Source organism: Crotalus tigris, unplaced genomic scaffold, assembly GCF_016545835.1.
Source record: "Crotalus tigris isolate CLP2741 ecotype Arizona unplaced genomic scaffold, ASM1654583v1 scf7180000017800.2534000, whole genome shotgun sequence".
Lineage (NCBI taxonomy): Eukaryota > Metazoa > Chordata > Lepidosauria > Squamata > Viperidae > Crotalus > Crotalus tigris.
Window position 1 is genome coordinate 1,536,171 of NW_024096645.1, and position 25,761 is coordinate 1,561,931.

General features: G+C 39.7%; 2 protein-coding genes across 5 annotated transcripts in view; one reads left to right on the forward strand and one right to left on the reverse strand.

Moving 5' to 3' along the window:
• ABHD14A (abhydrolase domain containing 14A) overlaps window positions 1–7,939 on the reverse strand; it is a 46,954-nt gene extending 39,015 nt beyond the window's left edge. The window contains exon 1 of the mRNA XM_039342627.1: window positions 7,914–7,939. Within this exon, the coding sequence (XP_039198561.1) occupies window positions 7,914–7,924 (11 nt within the window). The 5' untranslated portion in view covers window positions 7,925–7,939. The remainder of the gene's footprint in view (window positions 1–7,913) is intronic.
• A 98-nt stretch (window positions 7,940–8,037) lies between these two features.
• Window positions 8,038–25,761, forward strand: part of PCBP4 (poly(rC) binding protein 4) — a 55,972-nt gene continuing 38,248 nt past the window's right edge. For 2 of the 4 annotated variants that reach the window (XM_039342612.1, XM_039342613.1), the window contains exon 1: window positions 8,038–8,191. The gene's annotated coding sequence lies outside the window, so the exon portion shown is untranslated. The remainder of the gene's footprint in view (window positions 8,192–25,761) is intronic. The other 2 variants (XM_039342614.1, XM_039342616.1) reach the window with 1 other exon arrangement.

The following is a 25,761-nucleotide window of genomic DNA, read 5'->3' on the forward strand; positions in this document are numbered from 1 at the left end:
AGCCCCCGAGGAGTAATGCTGCCTTTCTATGCTGAGAGTACACTTACATCCAGTGGTGGGATTCAAATATGTGAACAACCGGTTCTCTGTGTGGATGCCACTTCCGGAAGTCCATTCTGGGCCTGGGCAACAAAAAATTAGCTACCGGTTTTACCGAAGTGGTGCGAACTGGCAGAATCCCACCACTGCTTGCATCTATATCAGCTGCATTAGCTCTTCACCACATTCATAGGTACAGTATAACAATGGATCCATTTCTTCTCAGAGAAACCAGCATATAACAGTCTCTTACCTCTTACTTTTTCATAGAGCTGAATGTTTTTACCTGCATGTTCCCTCTACCCCCACTGCAAAAAAGCATGGCAACAGTGGGCAATTTAAAAGATCTGTTGGCAGTCATCTGCTGGCAGTAATACTGCTGCCAACAAATAATTAACATGCATGTGTGAAGTGATTGCTCTACTCGCCTTTCTTTCTGTGATGCCTAACTAAAATAGATAGGCACATTTAAACAGCAATTGCATTATGAGACAATGCTAAGCATCCAAGTTCCCTTCATTACTTCCCTTGCAAATTGTCAGTCCTTCGCTTGCATTTTGCTAGTCTGGTGCAAACAGCTGGCTATGTTACAGAACCTACTGCACTGACTGAACAATTATACATTTAGGCATGCAAGGTCCTCTGTGATTGCAGCGGGGGTCTGGTCATCAGAACATATTGTAAGGTAATAAGGAAACTGTTGACATGTTATGAAAAAAACAAAGAAACTGGGAAGTTTCTTAAAATAAGAGCAAGTAATTTGCTTAATTTCACTGCAGCAAAAAAAAGGGGGTAAGAGAGACACACTTTGTTTTAAGACTTTGGGAAAATAACGCATTCATTTCTCTTATGATCAAAGCGATAAAGTGGAAGACTTTTTGCATAGAGGTGATAGGCTTCCTTTCAACTGCATATTTTCAATCAGAAGCTGGGCAAAACTTTGGGGAAGTTTTAATTCTGATTCTTGCCTTGAACGGGTGTGGGTCTCAGTAACCTGACACTGATTCTAGGAATCCTTCTTTCATGACTGTTGTAATAAGTAAGTGACCTAAAGGCTATAAAGGACTGCAGCTCAAGTGATATCAGCTGAGGGTGCCATACTGAAAGCCTAAAGCCCAGATCAGGTAGTAAATGATGGAGGGGAGACCCTCGGGAGTTGCCCGCAGCTGGAGAGAAAAACAGCTTGATGTGTTGTACATACAAGGGGGCAAAGGTGGCATAACTGACAGCTGCATGACAGACAACACATGGATTTCTTTTCAAGACCCATCTACCGTAAATGTATTATATATTTCATCAACAATCCACCCTCTTCCTTGTATTTCTTTTCGCCCTAACCAGCTTCTGCTAGATGACACTATTTACTTTCAGGCAGCTTTTGTCAGCCAGGGGAAGTTAAGAATGATCATATATCAGGAATGCTTATATGGCATCTCTAAAGCACTAGGTGGTCTCTGGAGGATTCTTGCAATGCAACATCTCGCATTTCCATTTAGCACCACTTTTTTTTCATTTTGCTTTTTATTAGGCAACATCCTAATACACAATTGCTGCTTTTTCTTTTCAGTCCAGAGCTATTGTTTAATTTAAGGCGGGTGGGGGGGGGGAAGCAATCCTCAAATAGATCTCACAATGCAAACCTATATTTTAGTTTGCACTTGAGGATTGAGACAGGAATTCACTGTACTGAATAAGGGGTTGTCACTGAAACAGTCCAGCAACAGTTCAGGGCATGGCTATGAAAGATGAGTGGGTGATAAAAGCACCCTGCACCCTGCTTTGTCAGCCTCATGGGCTCCTACTGTATTTCTGAGCCCTGTTAACTATTAGGGCTCTTTCTCACAGCTCAAGATTAGGGTTTACTCAGCGCATGCTTTTCAAGAGAAAGAGACTGCCCATTAAGAGAAAGAGCCTATTCAGTGGTGGCCTCCAGCTGAAGAACAATCCACCCAGAGAAGCAGATCTGTTTTGGTTCATTTCGGCACTAGACAAAAAAAAACTTTTGAAAGCCCTCCTAATCCATGCTAATGTGAGAAGAATCCAGAGAAAGAAATATTTTGGGAAACATTAAAAAGGCAGAATATATTTATCCAAAGGAATAATGGAGAAGATCTTAAAGGCAGAAAAGCAAGCCCAGTTTCTTAATAGCCCCAAGCAGAAACTAGGCAGAGGCCAGCTTTTAGAAATGCAAATTTAATAATCCATTTAGGAAGGTTGGGGCCAGGAAGCTAGAAACTGAGATTAGGAAGACAAGACAAATCTACATACCCCACCCAAATTCTAAAAGACATGACCTTTGGGGACATAATAGGATTAACCCACCAATACCAAAAGGGCACACTCAGACTCAGGTCAAAGTACATGACACAGGAAATACAAAGCCTCAAACAGGAACAGGAAACAACCTCAAGAGCCCCAGAAGTTAAAAAAAAAACAAAAAAACCCACCACTCCCAGTGTTAGACACAAAAATAGTCACAAATTGAAATCCACTCTACTTGAGTTACAAATAGAAAATAAGTTTATTAGACTTCACAACAAAGTCTAAAAAGTAATGGTTTGCAAAGCGTGGTGGATTCAGGAAGGCAAACAATGCAATGTAGCCAAGCACTGAACCACACCCCAAATTCCAAAATCACATATTATTATACATCCTATCATGACGCCCCATTCCCTCCCCATAGCCCCATTGGCTTAGGCTTTGGAGGTTACAATCTATCAGAAGCACCTAAACAGAATACATTATCTCTGCCCGTTTGCTTACATTATACTAATAAGATCCTTCCCCTACTATCCTGTTTACTCAGACCATATATGTACATGCTTATCAATTCTGGAAGAGAGATGTCTCCCATCTTCTACACCTGTCAGATCAAGTAGGGGTACCAGGCACCAGAAGGTACTTAAAAACAATTCCACTGGGCCCAACGGTAACTCCTGTTCTCCCCCCCTGCTTCCACCTGAGGCTTGTATTTTTTCCCATATACTTTACTCAAGCAATTGATTATAAAATGATAATTATAAGATATAAAATATGATTACATGATAATACTAAAAGTGTATATATATATATATATATATATATATATATATATATATATATATATATATATACATATACATACACACACACATATATATATATATATTTAAATGTCCTCTCTTCTTCCAGTTATTTTCCACACCAGCAACATGTGGTCAGCTTTCCCAGAGCCATGCTTCTGTTTGGCTCTGATCTTTAATAAATTCCAACCTGCTTTCTGAAGCAGGTCCATTTTGTTTATTCCCAGCTTGGACTGGACCCTGAATGAAGATTTTTCTTTCTACAGTTTGGCACTCAGGACGTGACTCCAAGCTAACCTGACCAATGGACTAGGACTGGTAAGCCCCATCTTGCCGGCAGCAGACCCCTTGTGTCGTGGATGGGTTTCCAAGGCCCTGTCCATGTGGAGCAAGGGTAGTAAACAGAGTTTTGAGTTTGAGCTCAAGGGCTGCTTTGGAAAGAAGGCGAGTACCTCTAATGTTTAATTTTAAAGCCCAGGGGAGCAAGGGAAATGTATGTATGTCTGAGTGTGAGTGAGTGAGAAGACCTTTTTCCAATCACAGTTGGATTTTGCTCCCTCTGGTCTTTCCTGCCCACAGAAAAGATCTGTTCAACCAACTCTGGAAAACATGGGGGTTTGGTCAGAGCATAGGACCTTTTGTTAAGGAAAAGGGAGAGGCTGTGTGAAAATGTAATGGAAAAGTGAATGAGAGAACCAGATTTAGGCAACCAGCTGGTAAGGCCCTATAAGCAAAGCCCGGGTCTGGGAAGGAGGTGTTCATGTTTGCTGCTTGGAAAAAGCAGTCAAGTCCTCCCAGACTTCTCTGAGTCCAAAACAGTAACAGTAAAAGTGTAATCAACAAACGTGTAAACAGGAAAAGTTGTTCAGGAAAAGTTGTAAAGAAAAGTATAGTTGTGAATAGCTGTGAAAAGCCGATGGAAGGAGGTGCCCATACCTGCTGGTTGGGGACAGCAGGTCCTCTCAGACCCTTTTTTGGTCTGCAAACTGAAAGGCGATATTCCCATTAAAGGAGGGGCCCTTACTCTGCGTTGGAAACCAGAGTCCTCCCAGACATATCCCCGCCCCCCGAAAACTGATAAGCATGTGATAGGGATTTTGCCACGAGGGAGACCTGGCTAGAGTCCATTGAACCCACATCTGAAGGGGAACATGGGAAACTGTAGCTCGAGGGTTGTGTCCAGATCCCCTCTAAGTGATTTGTTGATGGCGTGAAACGAATATGGAAAAAAAATGATAAAGGAAAATTTGTGAAGAATGGGTTTTGTTCAGGACTTTGCTGGGAAACCAATTTAGCTAAATAAAGGTACTTAAAAGGAAAATAAAATATAGGAATAGTGATCTCTCTTTCTATGCAACCATGTGATATGTTTAAGATTTGTGCCTTTCCTAATTTGAGTTAACAGATTTATAGTGGGAATGACCAGGCTCTGTAAAACTAAGAGTTCTGTTTCCTTTTCTGATCTCTTTTCCTTGTTTTTGTGTGTCTATGTGTGTCAAAGTCTTTGTGTGTGAAGTAAATGTAACTGTTGAGTTACTCTAATCCAAAGAGAAAAGAATATTAAAATTCTGCTAGAAATTCTGTTTAAAATAAGTCACCAAAGAAAAATACTCTCACCTTGTTTGTTTAGCCAGAAAACGGGGTGAAGAGAAATGTGTTCTTTTTTCCTTTCTCTCTTTGTACTTTTAAGACCCATGTTTTAAGTTCATCTGCTGGAAAAGTTTCACTCTTGCATTTATTGTATGTGTTTAACTGGGTTTTTATATGTCTATTTAACATCTGCAATGTTAACCGTAATGCTTTTTCAAACTCTGCCTGCAAGCTATCCACCCCCCCCCCATATCGCTTCTCCGTTTCTTAGCTTCTGTTCTCCATGCCTTTGTCTGCCTCTCCTGGGAGAGTTCACCCAGAAAGGGGGGAGGGGACCTTGTTTTCATGTTTTTCAGTTCTGCACAGATGACCCCCCCACAATCTTAGGAAGCAGAGCACACTGACCCAGACGCTGCCTCCATCCATTTGAGCCAGAGAATGGGGTTTGAATCCAGCCATCCACTAGAAAACTACCATGCAACCAGAGTGGAACAGATCTTCCCAAGTCCTACCAACCCCCAGATGCCTGTGAAAGCTGCAAAGGAAGGAAGGAGTTCTGGAGCCATTAGTCCCCACGTGAAGCCTCAGAAGACAGCTAGGAAAGACTAAGTGGGAAGGGCAAAAACTCATTGTAAGGTTTTCTTTCTTGCCCCATTTGTATTGTACTCAAGCAGTTGAATGGATTAATGGAGGGATGGCATTTGGGAACGGTTGGCACAGCGAGTACTGAACACCTTGGACTTCTGTCTGGTGGGAGGGAAAATTTGTCCAGGATGCTTGTACTGACTGTTTTGTATGAGTAGCTGCATGCACACACACACCATTCAGAATCACACTGAGTCTATCCCTTTCACCTACCTTCAGTAAAGCTCCTTAGGCTGGTTCTTGCTCTGTGGAACTAAAACTCTGCATGCGCAACCTGCTGCAAATTCCAAGGGGGAGGAAACCAGGCCCCCTCAGGCGATTTGCAATTCATATGCTCTCATTGAGGAGGTAGCAGGAAAGAGATTTCCAAACCCAAGCCCTGAATATGTTGCACCGGTGGACTCAGAGTGGGAGTCCTAGGGCTCACTGTGTGCAATTTAAGAAAAATTAATAGACTGGCTTGCACACTGGCTAACCACAATTGGACATCACAAACCTGGATGCACTGAACTAAGAGCTAAGGCAGGAAACAACCCTTGGAAATGGGCACCAGTGGTTATGTACTGAGGCAAACATGGCTGTGAATAGTTTTGAGGAATGTGCAAACCTGACTGGAAGCTCAAAGTGACATCCAACATCTGAAAAGAATTGGCACAGAATATTGGACACTATAAATTTATTTTACGCCTAACAGAATTTAGACCTTCATAGTTGAAAAGCCCCCCTTTTGGGAGCCACTGCAGGGATCTTTTTCTGCTGCCTCTATTAGCGTCTTCCCTTTTTTTTGCATTAACAGTTTAAAAGCTTGTTGATAAAGTCTCCCTGACCAGATCAATTTTAATCTTGTGCCAAGATTAAAAGTATGTCATCCACACTCTTATGGCACAAAGGGGGGATTGTGGGAAGAATCCAGAGAAATAAATATTTTGGGAAACATTAAAAAGGCAGAATATATTTATCCAAAGGAATAATGGAGAAGATCTTAAAGGCAGAAAAGCAAGCCCAGTTTTCTTAATAGCCCCAAGCAGAAACTAGGCAGAAGCCAGCTTTTAGAAATGCAAATTTAATAATCCATTCAGGAAGGTTGGGGCCAGGAAGCTAGAAGCTGAGATTAGGAAGACGAAGACCTCTAAAATCTATATACCCCACCCAAACTCTAAAAGACATGATGGGGACATAATAGGATTAACCCACCAATATCAAAAGGGCACACTCAGAATCAGGTCAAGTACATGACACAGAAAATACAAAGCCTCAAACAGGAACAGGAAACAACCTCAAGAGCCCCAGCAAGTATAAAAACCCACCACTCCCAGCAACATGTGGTCAGTTTTCCCAGAGCCATGCTTGTCTGGCTCTGCTCTTCAATAAACTCTAATCTTCTTTTTAAAGCAGTCTCCATTTTGTTTATTCCCAGCTTGGACTGGACCCTAATGAAGATTTTTCTTTCTACACTAACATCAAAAATATCTCTGGAACTGTTCTAAACACTTCTTCTTTTTTTTCTTATTATTGATTATATTAAAAAAAAACCATTCTTCTGTTCAGCCGTCCTATAAATAACCAGAAGCATGGGAAGGGCAGAGTTTTTTTAAAGGCAACCTATAGCTTTCCTCTGGACTGCCAGGAACATAGTGTTCAAAGGACCTAGTCTGCGCTAATGGTGCTGATACTTTCTCTGATATAAGACTGCAATGGCCCTGAGGGCGTAAGAACAGTTTTACCATCTTCCTGAATGCATTCTACAAAGATGGAAAATAGATTACAATAAAACAGCTATAGCCTGCCTCCCTCCAAATGTAAAATGAATAGTGTTACGGCTCCTTGGAAGGTACATAGGACTTAATACAGCAGCCTCTCTCCAACTTAGTGCCTTCCCCACCCATCCCGTTTTGGATTCAATCACCATAATTCCCCACAAATATGTCTAGGACTTCATAAATCCAACCACACTGTGGAGGTGAGGGGAGTACTAGTTTAGCAATGTGGAGGAAATTAGGTCGAACTATGTACACAACCAAGAGATATATTGGCGGAGAGTTCTTGATCTGGATGGTTGAAAAATGCATTAAATGCTAAAGACATCATAATAAATCCAAAAGTCACACATTTAAAGGATTCAGCCTATCTTGCTTTAGGATAAACTGACTCACTTTTCCTGCTGGTGTAATTGCACGGTATGCACAAGTCACCACAAAAAACGCGGGTAACTGCACAGCGATTCTACACCAGGGAACCAGCTTCAACTGTGACTCTCCTGCCAACTCTTAATGCAGAATACAAGCGTTCTGTTTTGATAGACAGCAAGCAACCAAATCCATCTGGTTTCGTATAAACAAATTGAGGGAAAACCAGCGAAAGTGGGAAGATCAAGTATTGCACGCGCGAGGAGGGCCAGCCTTCCGCGATCTCCTGCTCTGGCTGGCTGCAAAGCAGGCAAGCGATGCCCGCTCGCTCCCCGATTTCCAGGAAAAGAATTCAAACTACAACAGAGGACGGGCAATCTGCTTTGCAAGCGGGGGGGGGGGGGAAGAGAAGGGGGGGTGTAATGTCTCTGTCCTTGGCAGATGGTCTTACCCAGTGTGCATTGTTCCTTTAGTGTCTCCTTTATCCACTGTAATTGGATCCCGGAGGGAGCCAGCGAGCAAGGGAGGGACGGAGGGAGGCTGGGCGAGCTCGCTGGGGGCGGAGGGGAGGCAAAATAGTCCCGAGGCTTTGGCCTGCGCCTCCCTCGCCTGTCAAGCGCTTGATTTCATTGTTCCAGGCTGATGTCACTCCCAGTTGTTACAGACGCTTCTTCGGGTAACAATGTGGAACTAGGAGGCACAAAGGACCTTTCTGGAGACACCCCAAAGGTAAGAGGGAGAGAGAAGTAACTGCGTTGGAGTTGGGGATGCTAAAGGAGCCGGGCGTCTTGGGGAGCGACCTCGGAGCAGCTTGCGCACCCCAGGCACCATCGCCGCCAAAGCAACTTTAGCAGCTGCAGGAGTCGCTCGCTCCCTGCAGCCGCATGCAAAGCGCGCGGCCCCTGGGAAAGCGCGCGGCTCGGCCGGCGAGAATTCTAGGGAAGGGGAGGAAAAAAGTTTGGCTTCCCATCTGGCTGAGCCGTGTGTTTCCGCGCCGGTTTTGGACAGAAGTTTTCTTCAGGGAGCGGTCAGGACGGGGTACGGTGTTGCGGCACTGGGAGTGGGTGGACTAGTTGTTGATGCCCGGTTTCCCCCACGCGCACACATACCGCGACGCGCCATCCCACACCTCACTCTTAGTTCTTCAGTCCTTGGGTGTTCGGATCCAGCGCGTCTCAAAATCCAATGCCCGGGAAGATCGCTTCTCCCCCGAACCCCTAATTAGTAAACCCAGCGGTCATAATCTGGCGCTGCGTCTTTGCAGAACTTGGGCAAGTTGACCGGTCGCAGACTTCAAACGTCTTCAGAGGGAAGAAAAAGTATTGAGTTAATTGAGGCGATTGGAATCCAAGAAAAGGCTAAGATCCCTAGCTCAAATTCGGCAATCCTGCCTTGATCCCAGCTCTGGTCTATGTACCAAACCTCGCTGCCGCTTGGGGATCTTTCAATCTTCTTATGCCACTCTGTTCTCAGCTGACGGTCAGCACCTGCTCTTTCCAGTTGTTTTCCTCCTGGATGGTCCCCTCAAACACAGGATTTTCTGGGTCAGAACCTTCAGCCCCCTCCCTGGGCACTTTTGATTTTATTAGCTTCCCGTCCTGCTTTATCTCCGTGGTTCCTCCTTTCTTTCACTGGCCAACTTAAATTGTCTCCTGGCACAGATGAGTTGTTAGCACCTTTCAACTAACTTCAGGGCTGTGCCGTTAGCGTACGGTTGCTTACACCTGCCCGCATACACCCCCCTCCCAATTCCTATATTTGTACTCTGTTCATCTTCCTTCCTGTCCTGAGCTTAGAACTGGCATGGCCTATTTCTGTGCTCAGATTGCTATTGTGGTGAGGCCCTTGGGGACAGCTTGGGTGATGAATCTCTACCCAGCTCATTCCATTTGTCACACAGCCTCTGTTTCCAGCACCTCCCCCCCCCCTGCACTTTGGCAGCAGATTGCATTTGTTCTGTACACATCCTTTTGTTCCCCTCCACTACAGAATGCCAGCCCTCTCCCAGTCATTTCTCATCCTCTTTATTAAGAGGGGGCACCAATTATGATAACCAAAAAGAAGGATGAAGATGGTACTGGTTTGGTCAAGGGAGGGGAACTTTGTTTCAGCCAGCCTTGTGTTAAAATGATGCCAAGAAGGGTACGCCATACTTTATTTTTTGGCTATAAACTCTTTTTACCAGCACGTGACATTCTTTGCACCTGGTGTGCTCCTGATATATTAAGAATGTAACTCCCACAATTATCAGCCATGCTGGAGAGGACCACCAATGACCCACCATCATACAAAATGGCCTACTGTATCACATGACCACTCTAGAACATTTGTCTCCCCAAAGCTGTCTGACCATTATTGTGGGGGAGGTTCTGATATGAGGTCCTAAACAAACTTACTTAAAAATAAATTCCTGATAGTCTTAATTCCAAGCAGATATGTTTAAAAACAGAGACATCAATTCTGCCCAAGGTGGTACCTCCCAATTTGTTAGAACTACCAACAGCCTGAAAGTCTACCCAGAACAACAGAACCGGAAAGCGTAAATTTAGGAAAGGCTGAAGAAGCCAATTTGTTAAAGAAATTCAGTGAAAGTAAGCTTTTGCTTATTGAAATGTCATTTTCTCCTAAAAGGCAGAAGTGTGTGTGTGTGTAAGTTTTACATGTTTTCATGTTGGAAAAGTGAAACCATAACAAAGAACAAAGTTCAAAAAAACAAAGGTTGGATCTTAGTCCCATTCAGAATTTTTCTCCCAAGTTTGAAGGGTCGCATCAGGCTTTTATGCAGCAGGTCAAGAGCCACACTCCAAAAAAGACTGGGATGGAGCCCATTTTGAGTGCAGGACCAAGAGTTTAAACACATGAAATGGATTCCTGGGATATCCACAAGGCATAAGACACTCCTTAACCCTTGCCCTACAAAAGGGTCACAGATCTTTGGCCCCATCTGCTCAGCAAAAAAATGGTGGAGGATTACACACAACTCTGGACTGTACCTTTTATAAAATTTTGTCTAACTAATTTTGTCTTTTTAAAAAACAGCCCTTGACCTCATTAAATAAGTAAATAAGAACTTTGTCTGTTAAGGGTGCCTCTTCCTCCTTTTCCTTCCACCCTTCTGATAATAATCTATTTCATGTGACCAGCTAACTCATCCATAAGGCCTTCTGTTCCAGAATTCTGCAGGGCATCCTCTACAGTAAAAGCCCTGTTCTAATGAATTTTTCATCCTCCTCTGGTGCTTTTACAGCCTTGATTACATTATCCCAATTCCCTCTTTCTCCTCAAACATTTGCCTCTTTGTCTTGTTAAGATCCACACATCCTCCACCCTTCCCTGTCCATGCAGTTTGGGAACTGCACATCAATATTCAAAGCAGCAATGAGGTCATTTTTCCAAGGGCTTCTCCTCTCCTCCTCTTCACTATTCAGGAAACACACCAGGAATTGTTCTTGTGCTCCAGTAAGAGATCCCTCTCATGTGAAAGCTGGGGGTGAGTGGGGGAAGATTAATGACAAAGCTGCCCACATAAGCAAGCTTCCATTGGCAGCTTATTAAAACTATGTTATTCTTTGTGCTCTCCAGCTGCATTGGTAGGAAATGGAAAAAGAGTTCTTATTTAGAGTGGCTTTGTAAAAAGCCAGGATATAATCAGTGACTTTTGTGCATTTCAGGAAAGTATCAGTGGTTAGCCATTATTAGGAAGATAAAGTAAAATCACTAAATGATGAGGATTTATCATTTTTAATTGCTTTAGGGTGTGATTAGAATCAAGCCCAAAGATACTGTCTCACCTCTGCAGCATGTCCCTCTATTGTCATCAGCGATAAAAATAAGTTCTGCTAATACCAATTTCAAACTGGTGAGGTACTGTTTTTAAAGAGTCCTCTTCTGAATATTTTCCAGTGGACGCATTCATATTTGATTCTTTCTGCTGGGTAGAAAGAATTAAAGGCATTCATTCTTTAAAAGAAAGTAGTTGAGAATGATTGGATGATTGTTAGTTGAGCTTTATCATAATAAAATCCACATTAACTTTTAGCAAAGTTAATGTTGGTTTTATTATGACGAAGCTAGACCAATTATTACACCTCTGTGTTTCATTTCTTGCCTTCCAAAGAAGGTTCTTACAGTTAATATATTAAGGTTACTCTAAAGAAGTAGCAGGATGAGCTAAAGAAGGACAACACTGATGATGTCATGCAACAGGGAGAAATTGAGTTTTCTCAGGGGAACAGAATGAAACAATAAATCAAATTGCAGATAATCAAGGTCAGGAATGAGAAATGATGCAGAGCCTTCTTTACAACAATGCAAAGTGAAACCCATGTCTCAGATATCAGATTGTTAAGGAAGCGTCTTTTTTTTCCCCAGTATCCGTTCCCATATATTGGGGAACTCCGAAGACTCTAGGCATTGTTTTGATTGGTACTTATTTAGCTTTAATAATGTCTAAAGCAAACATTCATAATTTGTCAATACATACTTTCAGAGAGAGTTTTTTTTTAAAAAAATAATAATTTTATTTGAAAGCTTTTCTTATAAGAATGTTTATGGGTAATGTTAGATTTGCCTATAGTATTTCAGACCAGACTGGGATAGGCCTTTGGAATACTGCCTGTGGTTTTACTAGGCCTGGGCCCAAGTTTCTTCAGTTCTGAATCTACTTTGTGGAACCTGAATGTTCACTAGTGCCAGCATTGAGGTTATACATTCATTGTTAGAGTGATTGTTTTTTTTTTAAAAAAGAAGGGAAATTACCAAGCATGGTAGAACTTTTTGCCCACACCTACCTACCTACCTACCTACCTTCCTTCCTTCCTTCCTTCCTTCCTTCCTTCCTTCCTTCCTTCCTTCCTTCCTTCCTTTCTTTCTTTCTTTCTTTCTTTCTTTCTTTGGAAGAGATGATGCCCGAGGTCTAATTTATTTTTAGAACAAAAGGTGGCACATCTATTCACCCTGAAATTCTGTATGTGCAAATTATACACCCAGCACAAAAACTATAAACTAATCTCATCAGTCTTGGAAAAGGATGGGAATAGTGCCAGGAGCATGCTACCCGAATGCTGTGAAACCTTGTATGAAATTAAAAATGGCCTGGGAATCCTATGGGAATGTAAAGATGAAGTAATATTTAATGAATGCACATATATTGGGATGTGAATAATATGATATACATAATAATAAGGAGCATTTGTGAATGATATTTAATGTGTACTGAGTACTACAGGCATAGTATTGTATCTTGGCAATATTATTACTGCCATACACAATTGCTGCATATGGTCCAGTGCACAGGCTGGTTCCTGTAGCTCAAGAGTATTTCTTATAAAAGTAGCTGTGAAAAGGTAATGACTGAGTCAGGTATAATGATGTGTGCTAGGAGGGTTTGATATCAGACTTTATGTGATGCCATTCAGAATAGAATTTGTGGGGAGAACTGCAAGGTACCATTCAGTCAAAGGGTCCCCTAATATCGCAGTGTTAGCTTATCCCAATTTTAGATAGATAGATAGATAGATAGATAGATAGATAGATAGATAGATAGATAGATAGATACTGTTATCTAAAGCCCAATGCCAAAATTATTCAGCTGCACCATTGTCTCAAAGTACACCCTGCATCAGCCTGGAAGACTTCTTGGATTGACAATGTTACAAGCCAGTTGCTGGAAAATGGGCTAAGCTATTGAGCCTTTTCTTTGTAAAGTCATAAACTACTAAGTTTAACTTAAAACTATGTAAGTCACAGTTCTGTGGCTCAAAGAGAAGAGACTAGTATAAGATTCATTGAATCCTTGATCCTTTTTTTTTTTTTTTTTTAGGGAAATAATTTGACATTGGATTTTCTCTCCTATCTGCCAAAGATTGGCTTTTTCTAAGTTTAGGCCACAAAAGAGAACACAAGGGACAGATAGGCTAAGGAAAAGCTAAATCTAAAGTTTTGCTGCAACTTCATTACAAAGACCCCCCCCCCCAGTAAAAAGAAGTTTAGTGTTTAACAAAAAGAAAAGCTCTATAACTTGGAGCAGTGAATTCTTACTTCCATCCTGTTGATTTTCAGTTGGAATGTCCCAGATATGGTAAGAAGATTTATTTGCCCACATGTGAAATAGTTTCATTAAATAATGTTTTATTATTTAAGAACTACATATAATGAAAAAAAGTGTATTCACAAATTAAATTGTAGGTAGGGAAATATTGTAATCCTAGCTAATAGGAAAAAACTTGTTTTTTTACAACAAAAGGAGGTACAAAAGCTGTCCTCTTTGTACAATAAATAAATGCAAGAGAATGAAATTAACTAAGACAACTTTCTAACTTTCATTTTTCCAGGCCTCTTGCATTCATTTATTAGGATATCCCAAAACATGGTTTCTGTGATTTTTGTACATGGGTGTGGATTCTAACTAATATCTGGACTAAGGTTACAGGTTGATTCAGGATAAGTAGTGTAATAATAAGATATGTGGCTTGGATTATGAGGAAGATAAAACCCCAAATGCCTCTCCCCATAAATTAATTCACCCAAGCAACCCAAAGAATCAAATGTACAAATTAAAAACAAATCTCTTTATCAAGTTATATAACTATTAGATTGTGATTCGCTTTTTTAGGACCTGAACTTCTGCTTTCATATTTTTCAGTGATCCATATTGATATTTATTAATAATTAATGAGCCTGTGCCAATACTGAGTTTTCAGTAAACCTCCACTATATGTCCTGATCATTGGAAAATGTTTGATCTTGGCTCTTCATATGGGTTGCTCTGGTGTTTTGTTTTGTTTTTTGTTGAGTTGAATTTACATAACTTCATGTTGCTAATGTCAACAAATGTCTAGGATACATTAGAAGTATAATGATTGAACATAAACATATTAATCTGATATGATAGGCAAGGCCTATCTCAAAAAAATTAATATCACATTTTTAACTTTGTCCAGTGATAGCCCCTGGCTAATCTTGTCTATGCTGAAAAGCTAGGAAGGATTTGGTATGATTAGTACTTGGTTGAGAGGCCCCCAGAGAATTCCAGAGTCCTGGGAAAATTGAAAAAATCACCCTGAAAGAAGGCAATGCAGCCAACCACTTCTTGATTACTGCCAAGAGAACGATGTGGATATGTCCATGAAGTCACCAGAAGTTGAGCTGAACTTGAAGGAACTTTAAGCTTACCTATGATTAAATGTTTGTTTCTTTTGTCTCATATTAATGTGCTTTTTACGTAGGTCACTAATGCACTGGTATCCACCTTGCAAATTAAGAAAATTTACTTGATTAGGCCTCCTAGAGAAACAAGAAAAGTTCATCTTTTGAGACTTCTGCCTCAATAATTAGCAGGTTCCGTAGCACTTTGTCAGCCCACCGCCTGAACTGTTTGTGGCTGCAGCTGGATAAAATTCAGTTTTCTCCTCATGCTTCCTTATCCTCTGAGGGTAATCTGAGGTTTTTGAGAGCTGGGCTGAGACCTGGGAGCCAAAGTGCTGTCAATGGCTCAGGCACTAATAAGATGCGAGGGCTGATGATCCTTTCCATTGGCAAATATTGCCATTCTTACCATCTGCTATCTTTTCAAGCTGCTGGTTGCTTATACTGTCTGTGGCATCTTTGTTTTCCCTGTCATCTGTGAAATTAACAATAGCCACAGCAGGAGATTTCCTCTCAGACAAGCTTACTTTGCCTCAGTTTCTAGAGGTGGGGGGTTGGCATTTCTTCCTATCGCCAGATCCATCCAAAGTATGACAATATGAAAATGTGCATTAAGATTGATCATGTTTGATGCAGTCTAAGTACATATATTCAAAAACGAGTTCCACTGATTTAATGCCAAGTCAGTAAGAAATATATGTTTGGGGCTAAAACCTTAAGAACACTGTAGTTCTTTGACAAAGTGATGAGATCATGAGTGAATTCAATTCAACATTTCTGATAATCCTCTGGTTCCAAGTTGTTATGTATCCCTGTTTCTTTCTTGTTTTTAAGATGTCTGCTTGTTCATTATTATTCCACATAACTGAGTAGTTGTCCCTTTGTTTTTGAAATTTTGTTCAGCTGGCAACAGAGCTAAAGCTGCATTTTGTAGTTTTCTACTTTCTGTGAGCAAGTCACATATTTGCTCCTCTGAATTTCATTTCTGTAACTTTATGCCAGAAATGTAACAGTGACAGTAAAATGCCTATGTAATCCACTGAGCAGTCTTTGTTTTTTTTAATCACAAGATCCATTGTCATGGTAAAAATAACTACTTGGATTGTGCGAACAAACGTCTAGGATCTAAATTGACCCTTATAGCATTGACGTTACTGCTGAAACTTCTGAACTAAGCCGGTCTCCATGGTCACCAAAGAATCAGGATATAAATGAGATTAAATGCTTAATGAGGTTGTGTTTCAATCACATGTATGGAGTTATATTGATTACTTGCTCAGGAAAAGTATTTTGCTATGTTGAACCATGCAAACGGCATGTCAGCATGTGTGATCAGCCAATCATATTTCTTATCCAGTACCCCATGGATAAGAAATATGAAGCAGCTTGAAATGTAACATTATACTTTAGTAACATATGATAGTACATTTACATACAAAAGCTCAACATTCTTTAGTCAAAATAAACTCTGCTTACAAAGTTAAGCCGCCTCTATTATTTCTACTCTTATTTTCTTGTCAATGTATTTGTTCCCTAATGTATAAATCTCTTGCTGCACATTAATAATAGTAAATGCTTGGTATGGGTCAAGAGCCGAAATCCATCTGCAGAGATAATGTTAAGTATTATCTTGGCAAGAGTTACATTTTTTATTGCATGACTTTGGAAAAGTACATGCCCTCTGCCAATTGGCTTGTGAGTAAATAAAATATAGAAAGCAAGTCCTTTTACAATGAACATGTACTAAGCACAGAAATATACAAGAACATCCTTAATGGAAAATGAGGTATTATGGAGCCTACAGAATAAGGGGAAATTATGTGGATAAGTAATAATGATATAATTTTGTTTTAGCTGATTTCATTGAATTGTCTTATACAGCATCTTTTTCACTTAGAGAATAAATAATACCTTTATCTATATTAAAGTTTAATTCTCAACTTAGATTCTCATCTAAAGTTTATAATAGCATTTTGGATGGTTCCCAAGGTAAGGGAATGAATGCATCTTAATTTTAGTTATATGCTTCAATGAAGTTGTCAGTTCCCTGGATTGTTTCGGTCCTATTGAGAACTGATCTAGAATCAGTGCTACTCTGGTATTACTTTGCTACGCAGTAGGCCAAGAAAGGCTCAATACAATAAATCCCCTTAAAATTACATTCCAGATGTCCCCAAACATTTGGAGGTGGTGGATATATTTGGATTTTTGAGAACATTTCATAGTGACTAGGCAGCTTTCTTACTCACCAAATGGCTGCCATAGAAGAACCCAATCATTTACAAAGTACTGATTTACAAGAGTACTACCTGAAGCTAGTCCCTCCCACCTGCATGATGCTCTCTACCACCCCTGTTTATCTTTGTCTTTTTTCTAGGCAGTTGTGCCCACTTCTAAGCAAAGTACTGTACTTCAGCCACTGATCATGCTTATGGTGAGGCTCAGAGCATCTTGTAAATAAAGGTGATGTTAGATGTGTGTTGGGGGGGGAGTACTTTGCAGCAAGATGGTGTCTTATATAAAAATGGGTGGGATAGGAAGACTGATGGGTAGAAAGAAAAGTGTCTATTATAATGTTGGTACTTCTAGATGTGACCCTGGGGCCCTCTATTGTGTCCTATGCAGTTTGGAAGTTTTGTCAGTCTTACCACTCTATAGCCACATGAATTTATGCCATGTTAAAAGTCCATTCTACTTTTTTCATAGCATATCAGACTTTAGGGTTTGTGGAATTAACATGAATGTTTTCAAAAAGAGCTTTAGGAAATGATGTCCCATAGTTTTCTAGTGGGTATATCTGTCTGTCTGTCTGTCTATATTATTTTGAGTAGATTAAATTATTGAGATTATGAAGTCATGGTAGAGTATTTGAATTAAAAAAAAATTCTATTTGTTTCAAACACTCCCAGTTCTGCTGCCTTCTGTCTAGTTTTGTTTATGGTAAGGATATAGAAAGAAAAGCATAATGGAGGTAAGGCATACAAATATAAAACATGTTGATATTGTATTTATTGGTTAAACCATTTGACTCATATAATTAAAAATTCAAATAGCATTCAGTAGGTAAAATTTGAATTAATCTTTGACTATTTACAGTATCATTCCTCTATGACATTCAGAAATTAATATCTACAATCCCAAAACCATTTTTAAAATTATGTTAAATTTTTGGAACAAGCACAAACAATATTTATCGCCAGGTCTTTCTCTTCCCCCCCCCCATCCCAAATCACCCTTATAAGCATGAGGATAAATTTGTTCTATTCAAGGAATAGCATGGAAGATTTTATAGAATTAACTATTAAATTATTGATAGAAGCTCTGGTAGTGATGAATATATTCTGCAAGAGATTTGTCACAAATTCTAGTAAGTCAAGTTCAATCCTTCTCTCATGAATTATTTATGTTTCATCAGCTCAGACTATTATCAGCAGCTGAAGGATGGTATACATCTACTTCATTGAAAAACAAGGTTTTTTTCAATCTTATATTAATCATACCTCTTATATTAATCATAAGTCTTTAAGAACTTTAGGAAGGCAATCTAGAATCACTACTTGAGGAATCTGATTAGAACTTTCAGCAGAGAATTTAATACAGATTATCAAGCACTGAGCATGAAAGTGATCTATAGATGGCATTCCAGTCTGTTAAATTTACAGTTATGTAAACTTTTTAATTTTGTTGATAAGGTGTGATTAGGGGCAATTGCTTCAAATGAATATTGCTAATGAACTATTGTTGAAATCAGAAGATCATGCAACTGACTTTCACAGTCAGTACTGTTGTTGGTTTATTGTACATTTTTTTCCTAATACATAAGAATTCATGCAGCCTAAGGAATTGATTCACTTCCCATTGCCAATACAGGGCTTCTTAGCCGACATCACTAGAAAACTGCAATACATCTGATCAGTGACATTTAAAAGTGTTAGTTATTGCTTTGGCTGAAAAAATAGAAACACTTCAGTAACCAGTTATTAATTATATTGGCAATAGCTTTTCTAGGGAGGCCACTAGGAAACTTTAGGGTTATAGGAAACAAAAACAATGCAGCATTCTTTGTATTGCTGCAAAGAATATACACCAAAGAGTATGAATGTGTCCATATTATCACTAGAAGATCAGCATCTCTCATCCTTCCAAGTGAGGGTATAAAGTCATCTTCCAAAGCAAGTTTGACTCATGGTGATTTCACAGACACACCTTTGTAGTTTTATTGTATTATAAAGTGGTTTTCTTTCAACTTCATGGTCTAGAGTAGACTGTAGCCCTAGGATTTCTTGGCATCTTTCATCCAAACCTATTGCCTTTGGCCCTGCTTAATTTTTAAACGTTCATTGACTAGATATGGTCAGTTTGCTGGGCAATAGCATAATCTTCACTTGACTGTTTTTTCCATTTTTTGCAAAACAAGAGGCTTGATTTGGTAAGCAAGCATGCTTCTCTTTGACCCTGTCCAGGCAAGTTTTATCACAAAAGCTACAATCCCCATATTAAGCAGCCTGCCTCACTCAAATCAGTGTAAAATGTTTTTGAATAAAATTGCTTAGTAATGGAGTGTAATCAAATTTAATCATGACTTATATCATTACCAACAACATTAGAAATCCAGATATCTGAAGGTAAAAAAGGAACCATATGTGCAAATTTATATAGTAGCACAGTAACAACACATGTAAAAGTTGCATAGCATTTTGATTATGATATTTGAAATAATTGTTCAAGGTGGTTTGGTTTGGCTCAAAACATCATCTGAAATAGAGGATTTCTCATCCTGTGTTAAAAAAATAAAATTAAATCATAGGTTTTTCTTTGAAATAAAGTATTAATACAATAATCATGAAATTTAACAAAGGTTTGTTTTCTCCTGGGAAACAGAAACTAGAGAAAGGGATTATTGGTAACAGTCAGTTAAGTAGAAAAAAACTTCATAAATACAGGCTAGTTGTCAGTAATTCCTCTGACTGAGAGCATAACCTTTAGCTATATAAGATCTAACATTTAAAGAAAAGTGATTCTGTGATTGATCAAAAGGCTTATCAGTAGGAATGTATCTAATAGAATAGAATAGAATAGAATAGAATACAATAGAATAGAATAGAATAGAATAGAATAGAATAGAATAGAAGAGTTGGAAGGGACCTTGTAGATCATCTAGTCCAACCCCTACCCACCCAAGTAGGAGACCCAACACCATTTCTGACAAACGGCAGTCCAGTCTCTTCTTGAAAGTTTCCAGTGATAAAACTCCCACAAGATCTGAAGGCAAACTGTTCCATTGGTTGATTGTTCTCACTGTCAGAAAATTTCTCCTTATTTCTAGGCTGAATCTCTCCTTGACCAGTTTACATCTGTTATTCCTTGTCTGGCCTTAAGGTGCTTTGAAAAATAGATTGATCCCCTCCACTCTGTGACAGCCCCATAAATATTGGAACACTGCTGTCATGTCTCCCCTGGTTCTTCATTAGACTAGCCAAGCCCAGTTCTGGTAACCGTTTTTCATATGTTTTAGCCTCCAGTCCCCTAATCATCTTTGTTGCTCTTCTCTGCACTTTTTCTAGAGTCTCAACATCTTTTTTATAGCATGGAGACCAAAACTGATTGCACTATTCTAGGTGTGGTCTTACTAAGGCTTTATAGAGTGGTATTAGTACCTCATGTGATCTTGATTGAATCCCTCTGTTAATGCAATTTAGGATTGCATTGGCTTTTTTGGCTGCCGACGCACACTGTTGGCTCATATTTAATTGATTGTCCATTAAGACTCCGAGATCCCTCTCACAGTTATTGCTATTAAGCCTGATTTCACCCAATCTATATGTGTACTTTTGGTTTTTCCTGCCTAAGTGTAAGACTTTCCTTTTGCCTACATTGAATTTCATTTTGTTAGATTGTGCTTATTTTCTGAAAATTCCGCAAATATTTACTGAGATTAAAGGGGACAACTTATATGTTACCAAGTAAATTAGAGTTGGTCATAGGCATTTACTACAAACTGCAGTGCCAAAAAAGGATGAGAGACCTATATTGTGACATCACAGCATAGTTCATACAATATGACAATCCTGACATTTCACGCTTGCATTCCAGGGGTGATAACCCAAAGCATTCTCACCACTTGCCCCCTTTTTCTCTACTGAATTTGTGGGAAATTGTACTGTAATGATTTTTGCTGTTGCGTGAGAAATAGTTTGCGCTGACTTTAATAAAAATACAACTGTTTTGTTTTGTAATGTTCCCCTGAGTAACGCTGGAGGTTCAAAATATTTTAGAATCCTTTTTGAAGTATTCAGTTGTCCCATTTGGGATTATTTCTAAAATTTAAAAAAAAACAAATTTAAAATAACATATACACATTTAATCAATTAATAATTAAAATACGAAAGCAAACAAAACAAAAGTAACCTCCAAAGGAAGAGTTATTCCCAAGAATTAACTTGCTGAAGTTACAGTATATGCACATTTAGTGCAGCCCTTTCCAGTAGCGGGAAAGGGAAACAGACTGAAAGACAGAACTGAAGTACTGATCACATCGGTACCAAGGGCTTGAAGGAGGAACTAGACAAGACGTGGAGCATAAAGGCTGAAGTGATTCCAGTGGTGGTAGGAGCACTCGGGGCTGTGATTCCTAAGCCTGGAGAGTGGCTCCAACAGATCCCAGTTACAACATCAGAGTTCTCTGTCCAGAAGAGAGCAGTACCACAGGAATAGCAAGATCCTGTGCAGAACCCTCAAACCCTCAGCCCCCTGGTAGAGGATATGAGATTGTGGAAGACAGATGCATAGGGGTAAGAAGGGAATGGTTTTTTTTTAAATTTAATGTATTAAATTAATAAATTATACTATACGACACTATACTAAAACAGGAGTGATGTTCGCTCAGAAAACACAAAGCATACACACTGTATATCAAATTGCATATTAAAATGTGTTTGTTCTTGTAAATTATGGAATCTATAAGCAAAGGGAGGAAAACAATCATCTCATTTTTTTGATTAGTAGGCTACAAATGGGGTCTTTCTCTCCCCTCCATTGGGGGAGGGGGCAGTGGTGGGATTCATCCAGTTTGCACCACTTCAGCAGACCCGGTAGCTAATATTTTTTTTTGCCCAGGCCCAGAATGGACTTCTGGAAGTGGCATCCACACAGAGAACCGGTTGTTCACATATTTGAATCCCACCACTGGGGGGGGGGGGGTCTTCCTGTCTGTGTCTGCTGAAGGAGAAGCAAAGTAAGACTTGTGCTTCCGAGACCAAACTTGTATCTGGAAGCAATGGTACCTCTATCTTTCTCTCCATGGCTCTGTGCCCCACCCCATGACTTCACTTTTTTAATCCTTTTTCTAAAGTCTTACTGCACAGGAGCGGCATGCAGGGCTCCTTTCTCTAGAAGGTAGAAGAAGTCTGATGGCTTGACTATAGTTGTCCAGCCTGCCGTAACTTGTCCTCCCAAACAAAGCCCCAGGTTTTTCTGACACTCAATCTGCCAGGCAAGAATAAAGGCGGTGGAGTCTAAGTAAGCCCCTTAAAACTCTTTGATAAGACAGTTGCCGCTTGGGACAGCTGAGAGATCAGAAGGGAGGTGGTGACCATGGCTGCATTTACACAGCTGTTGCCTTCTCGCCTCATCCCAGGGTTAGCTAGCATTTTCATCCTGCTTTACTTTTGGATTTTCAGGGGGGATTTAATATCATTTATCTTAGATAATCAAAGAGAAAATCATCATAATCACCAACCCAAAGCTCTTTGGAATCCTGAGTTCCCCAGAAAAGCCATACCTATGAAGGTGGGAAGTACATTGTCCGGCACTGATGTGCCAGAGGAAAGATATAAAATGTGAGGAGTAAGGTTAAGTTTGAGACAGCGTGGCAGAGGTTACATAGAGGGCAGTACTGGTTTAAACATAGATTAGCAGGTAGACATGCATTGAGCATGGACGTTTTGGAATGGGAAAGGTTCTTCCACAGAGGATAGAAGGAGGGCGCTGAGACTGAGGAATGGATTCATTTCATGCAAAAACAATAAAAAAACAGCAACAAAAGACAAAGTAGTCATGGTGAAGCCTTATCACGGATTGATTTGGAAATTATTTGGCATCCATGTGCGCTAATTTCTTTAGAGAAAAGGATAGGCTACAGTTTTACCTGCCAGCTTGTGCAGGGATGAGAGCTCCCACCTCTGAAGATACTAGGCAGACCCAACAGTTGGGCACACCCAAGTCCATCCACTGCTAAGGTACTTTTCTTTCACCTGGCAAAGCACCTGTATCATCTATTAATGATAGTGCCAACCTGAAATGGAAAGGAAATAGGGCCATAAAGAAAATGTATGCAGACTAATGTTTGATGCTCCTAGTACAGTGGTGGTGAACCTTTGGCACAGGTGCCAGAGGTGGCACTCAGAGCCCTCTCTGTGGGCACACGCGCTGTCGCCCCAGTCCTAGGCCTTCAGCTAGGTTTTATAAAACCTTTTCACTTTAGGCCTCTGACGCCGTGTGCAAAAAAAAAAAAGGTTCAATCGATCAATTTCAACCTCGCGAGAAAAAAAAAATCTTGCAAAGTTGGAATTGATTGAACTTTTTAGTCCCACCCAGTCTGCTGTTACCACTGCAGCCACGCCCAGCCAATGGGCCACACCCAGCCAATGGACCACACCCACCCGGCACTCGACGATGCATAAGTGGGTTTTGAGTTGCAGTTTGGGCACTCAGTCTCTAAAAGGTTCGCCATCACCGTCCTAGTATATACCTTGCAAATGGTACATTTACAAAAGCAAAACAATGGCAAAAATGGGAAAATATATTTCATAAGTTACAAGTTACTTTATCACAGAATATTTCCAATGGGAGCAGTCACATCCACAGTCTACATTATACATTGTATTGAAGTTGGCTATAAAAATGCCAGTTGGGGGGCCATGTGGTGCAAATGAAACCAAATATATATTTATTGCATTTTTTAGTTATCTTTTGGTATAATTCTAAAACAGTATCTCTATGCATTTGTGTTTGGGAGTGAACTCTATGAAAGTTCCCTAGAGTAGCCTCACAGCAACAAATTATTTATTAACAAATAAATAAATAAATAAATAAAAATGCATAACATTGTGTTAAACAGTAATGTATATAAACATCAATTTTTAAAAACTAAAACTTCTAGGTTGCCTTTCCTTCATTTATCTTACCCCTGCTTCCTCTCTGATAGAGTGGCCAAGCTTTTATTTCTGCATAGAAATTAGCAAAGTTATATTTTCGATTAAAAAGAGTGTTACGTTAGTGCAATTTTAATATAAATAGTTTGAAGCAATGGGATGTACCTAATAGGACTGTGTGTGTGGTGGGGCTTTGGTTTGCAACTTCTAAAGTCTCATTTTCTACAAATACGTGACCATGACTTTTGACTCCTGCTTTGTTTCTGTAAAAAATACATGAGGCAGATGGGAATCTGATAAATTAGAGGGCACAGTTAGGGTTAGAAGCTGTTATAAAGAAACAAATTCAACCTTACCAGCACTCATAGTAATCATGAAACATTTGTTTAGGAGGTAGGGAACGAACAGCCACAACATTTTCTTACATCCAAAGCTTATTCCTAAAGCTTCCCTTTATTTCTTTTCTTCTAGTGATTTCTCTACAGTATTCACTAACATCCCCCCCCCCCCAATAACTCATCAAGTAATTTCCTATTGCTCACACACTCCTACTTTAAACCTTGATCAAGAATTTGGAAATAATGGGGACAATTAGAAGAAAGGGATGGAAAAATCATCACCAGTCCTACATCTGGTCTAGCCATCAGATGGCTTTCTACTTTCTTGGCTGAGCAACAATCTTTTTCTTTTGTGGTTTTGTGGAGGATGGGGGCATATTTTTTTTTCTTTCTGGCTCCAGCAAGTAAGCAGGAAATTAGGAAAAACATTTGCAACAACAGGATGAAGCACAACTTGGAAAGAGGGAAGCTCCTCTGTACAGAGCTAGAAAACTTAAACCAACTTCTTGTGCGTATTAAACTCAACCTTAGTGTTAACATTTATTGTTTTTATATTTTTAAATGTTTTATCTCGTTTTTAATTGATTGTAAAACACCTAAAGTTGCTTCTATGATAAACAAACAATGACTATATCCTGAAAAACACATACAGTATGGTACATTAGCTATCTATTTACCATGGTGACTTTTATGGTTGGCCCTGAACAGCTTCCAAAGTCAAACAACAGAATAACTTGCAAAATACTAATAAACTTGGTTACAAATCCATTCCACCAAGCACAGCACCACTTCTGACCTGAGACAACATAATGTATTCGATGTCATCTTCAGTCCCCAAGGCTTTTCACACTTGCCAGGTCTAAGCATGTTTGCAGACAATGGAGGGGAAAGGACTGCTTCAGGATCAAGCTGATTCCCAGGAGGATGGCCCGCAGTAGGGAGTACTCACATCAGAGCCCTCTCCTGCTAACTTTCTTGATAGATGGGGATTTTCAGAAAGCATTCTCTGCAAAAAAAAAAAAAAAAAATGATTAGATGATTGCTCTTGTTTCCTGAGGACTTTTTGAAACTATTTATAACACCTGAAAAAAGAGAAGTAAAGAAAGAAGCAGATGTCTTCCTCTGCCTGTTCTTGGGTAGAATTGCATTATTAGTCTATTTCATTTCATTTATTGACCATCCTTAGTATGACACCATTCAGGCAAATCTACATAGTGTACAGTATATAAAACAAAATCTATATAAAAATATATTGTAAAAAACTGGCTGTTGGTATTTACAGCTTTCCAGACCAAATGGGCATCCAGAAGAAAATTGTTAACTCTTTTTCTAACTAATATGAGGGTGAGAGCATACAGTATGCAGCTAAGAATATCCTTCTTCAGATTCCAATTCCTGATATCTTTGATACAGATATCTGGAGACTTTGATTGCAAACAGTTGAAAACAAATATGGTAGCTACATTGGGGGTCAGCATTTCCAAGTCATAAGAAACAAATGTAATCACCCATCCCATAATTATAGAAGCTATGATTCTTTGAAATGTATAGTATTCGAGGCACACAAAACCCCCAGAAGCTTCACTAGTTATCTCCTTGGGTAATGGATATTTGTGAGACCGTGATGGTGAGACTATTTTTTATTTAGTTTTTAATAATGGAG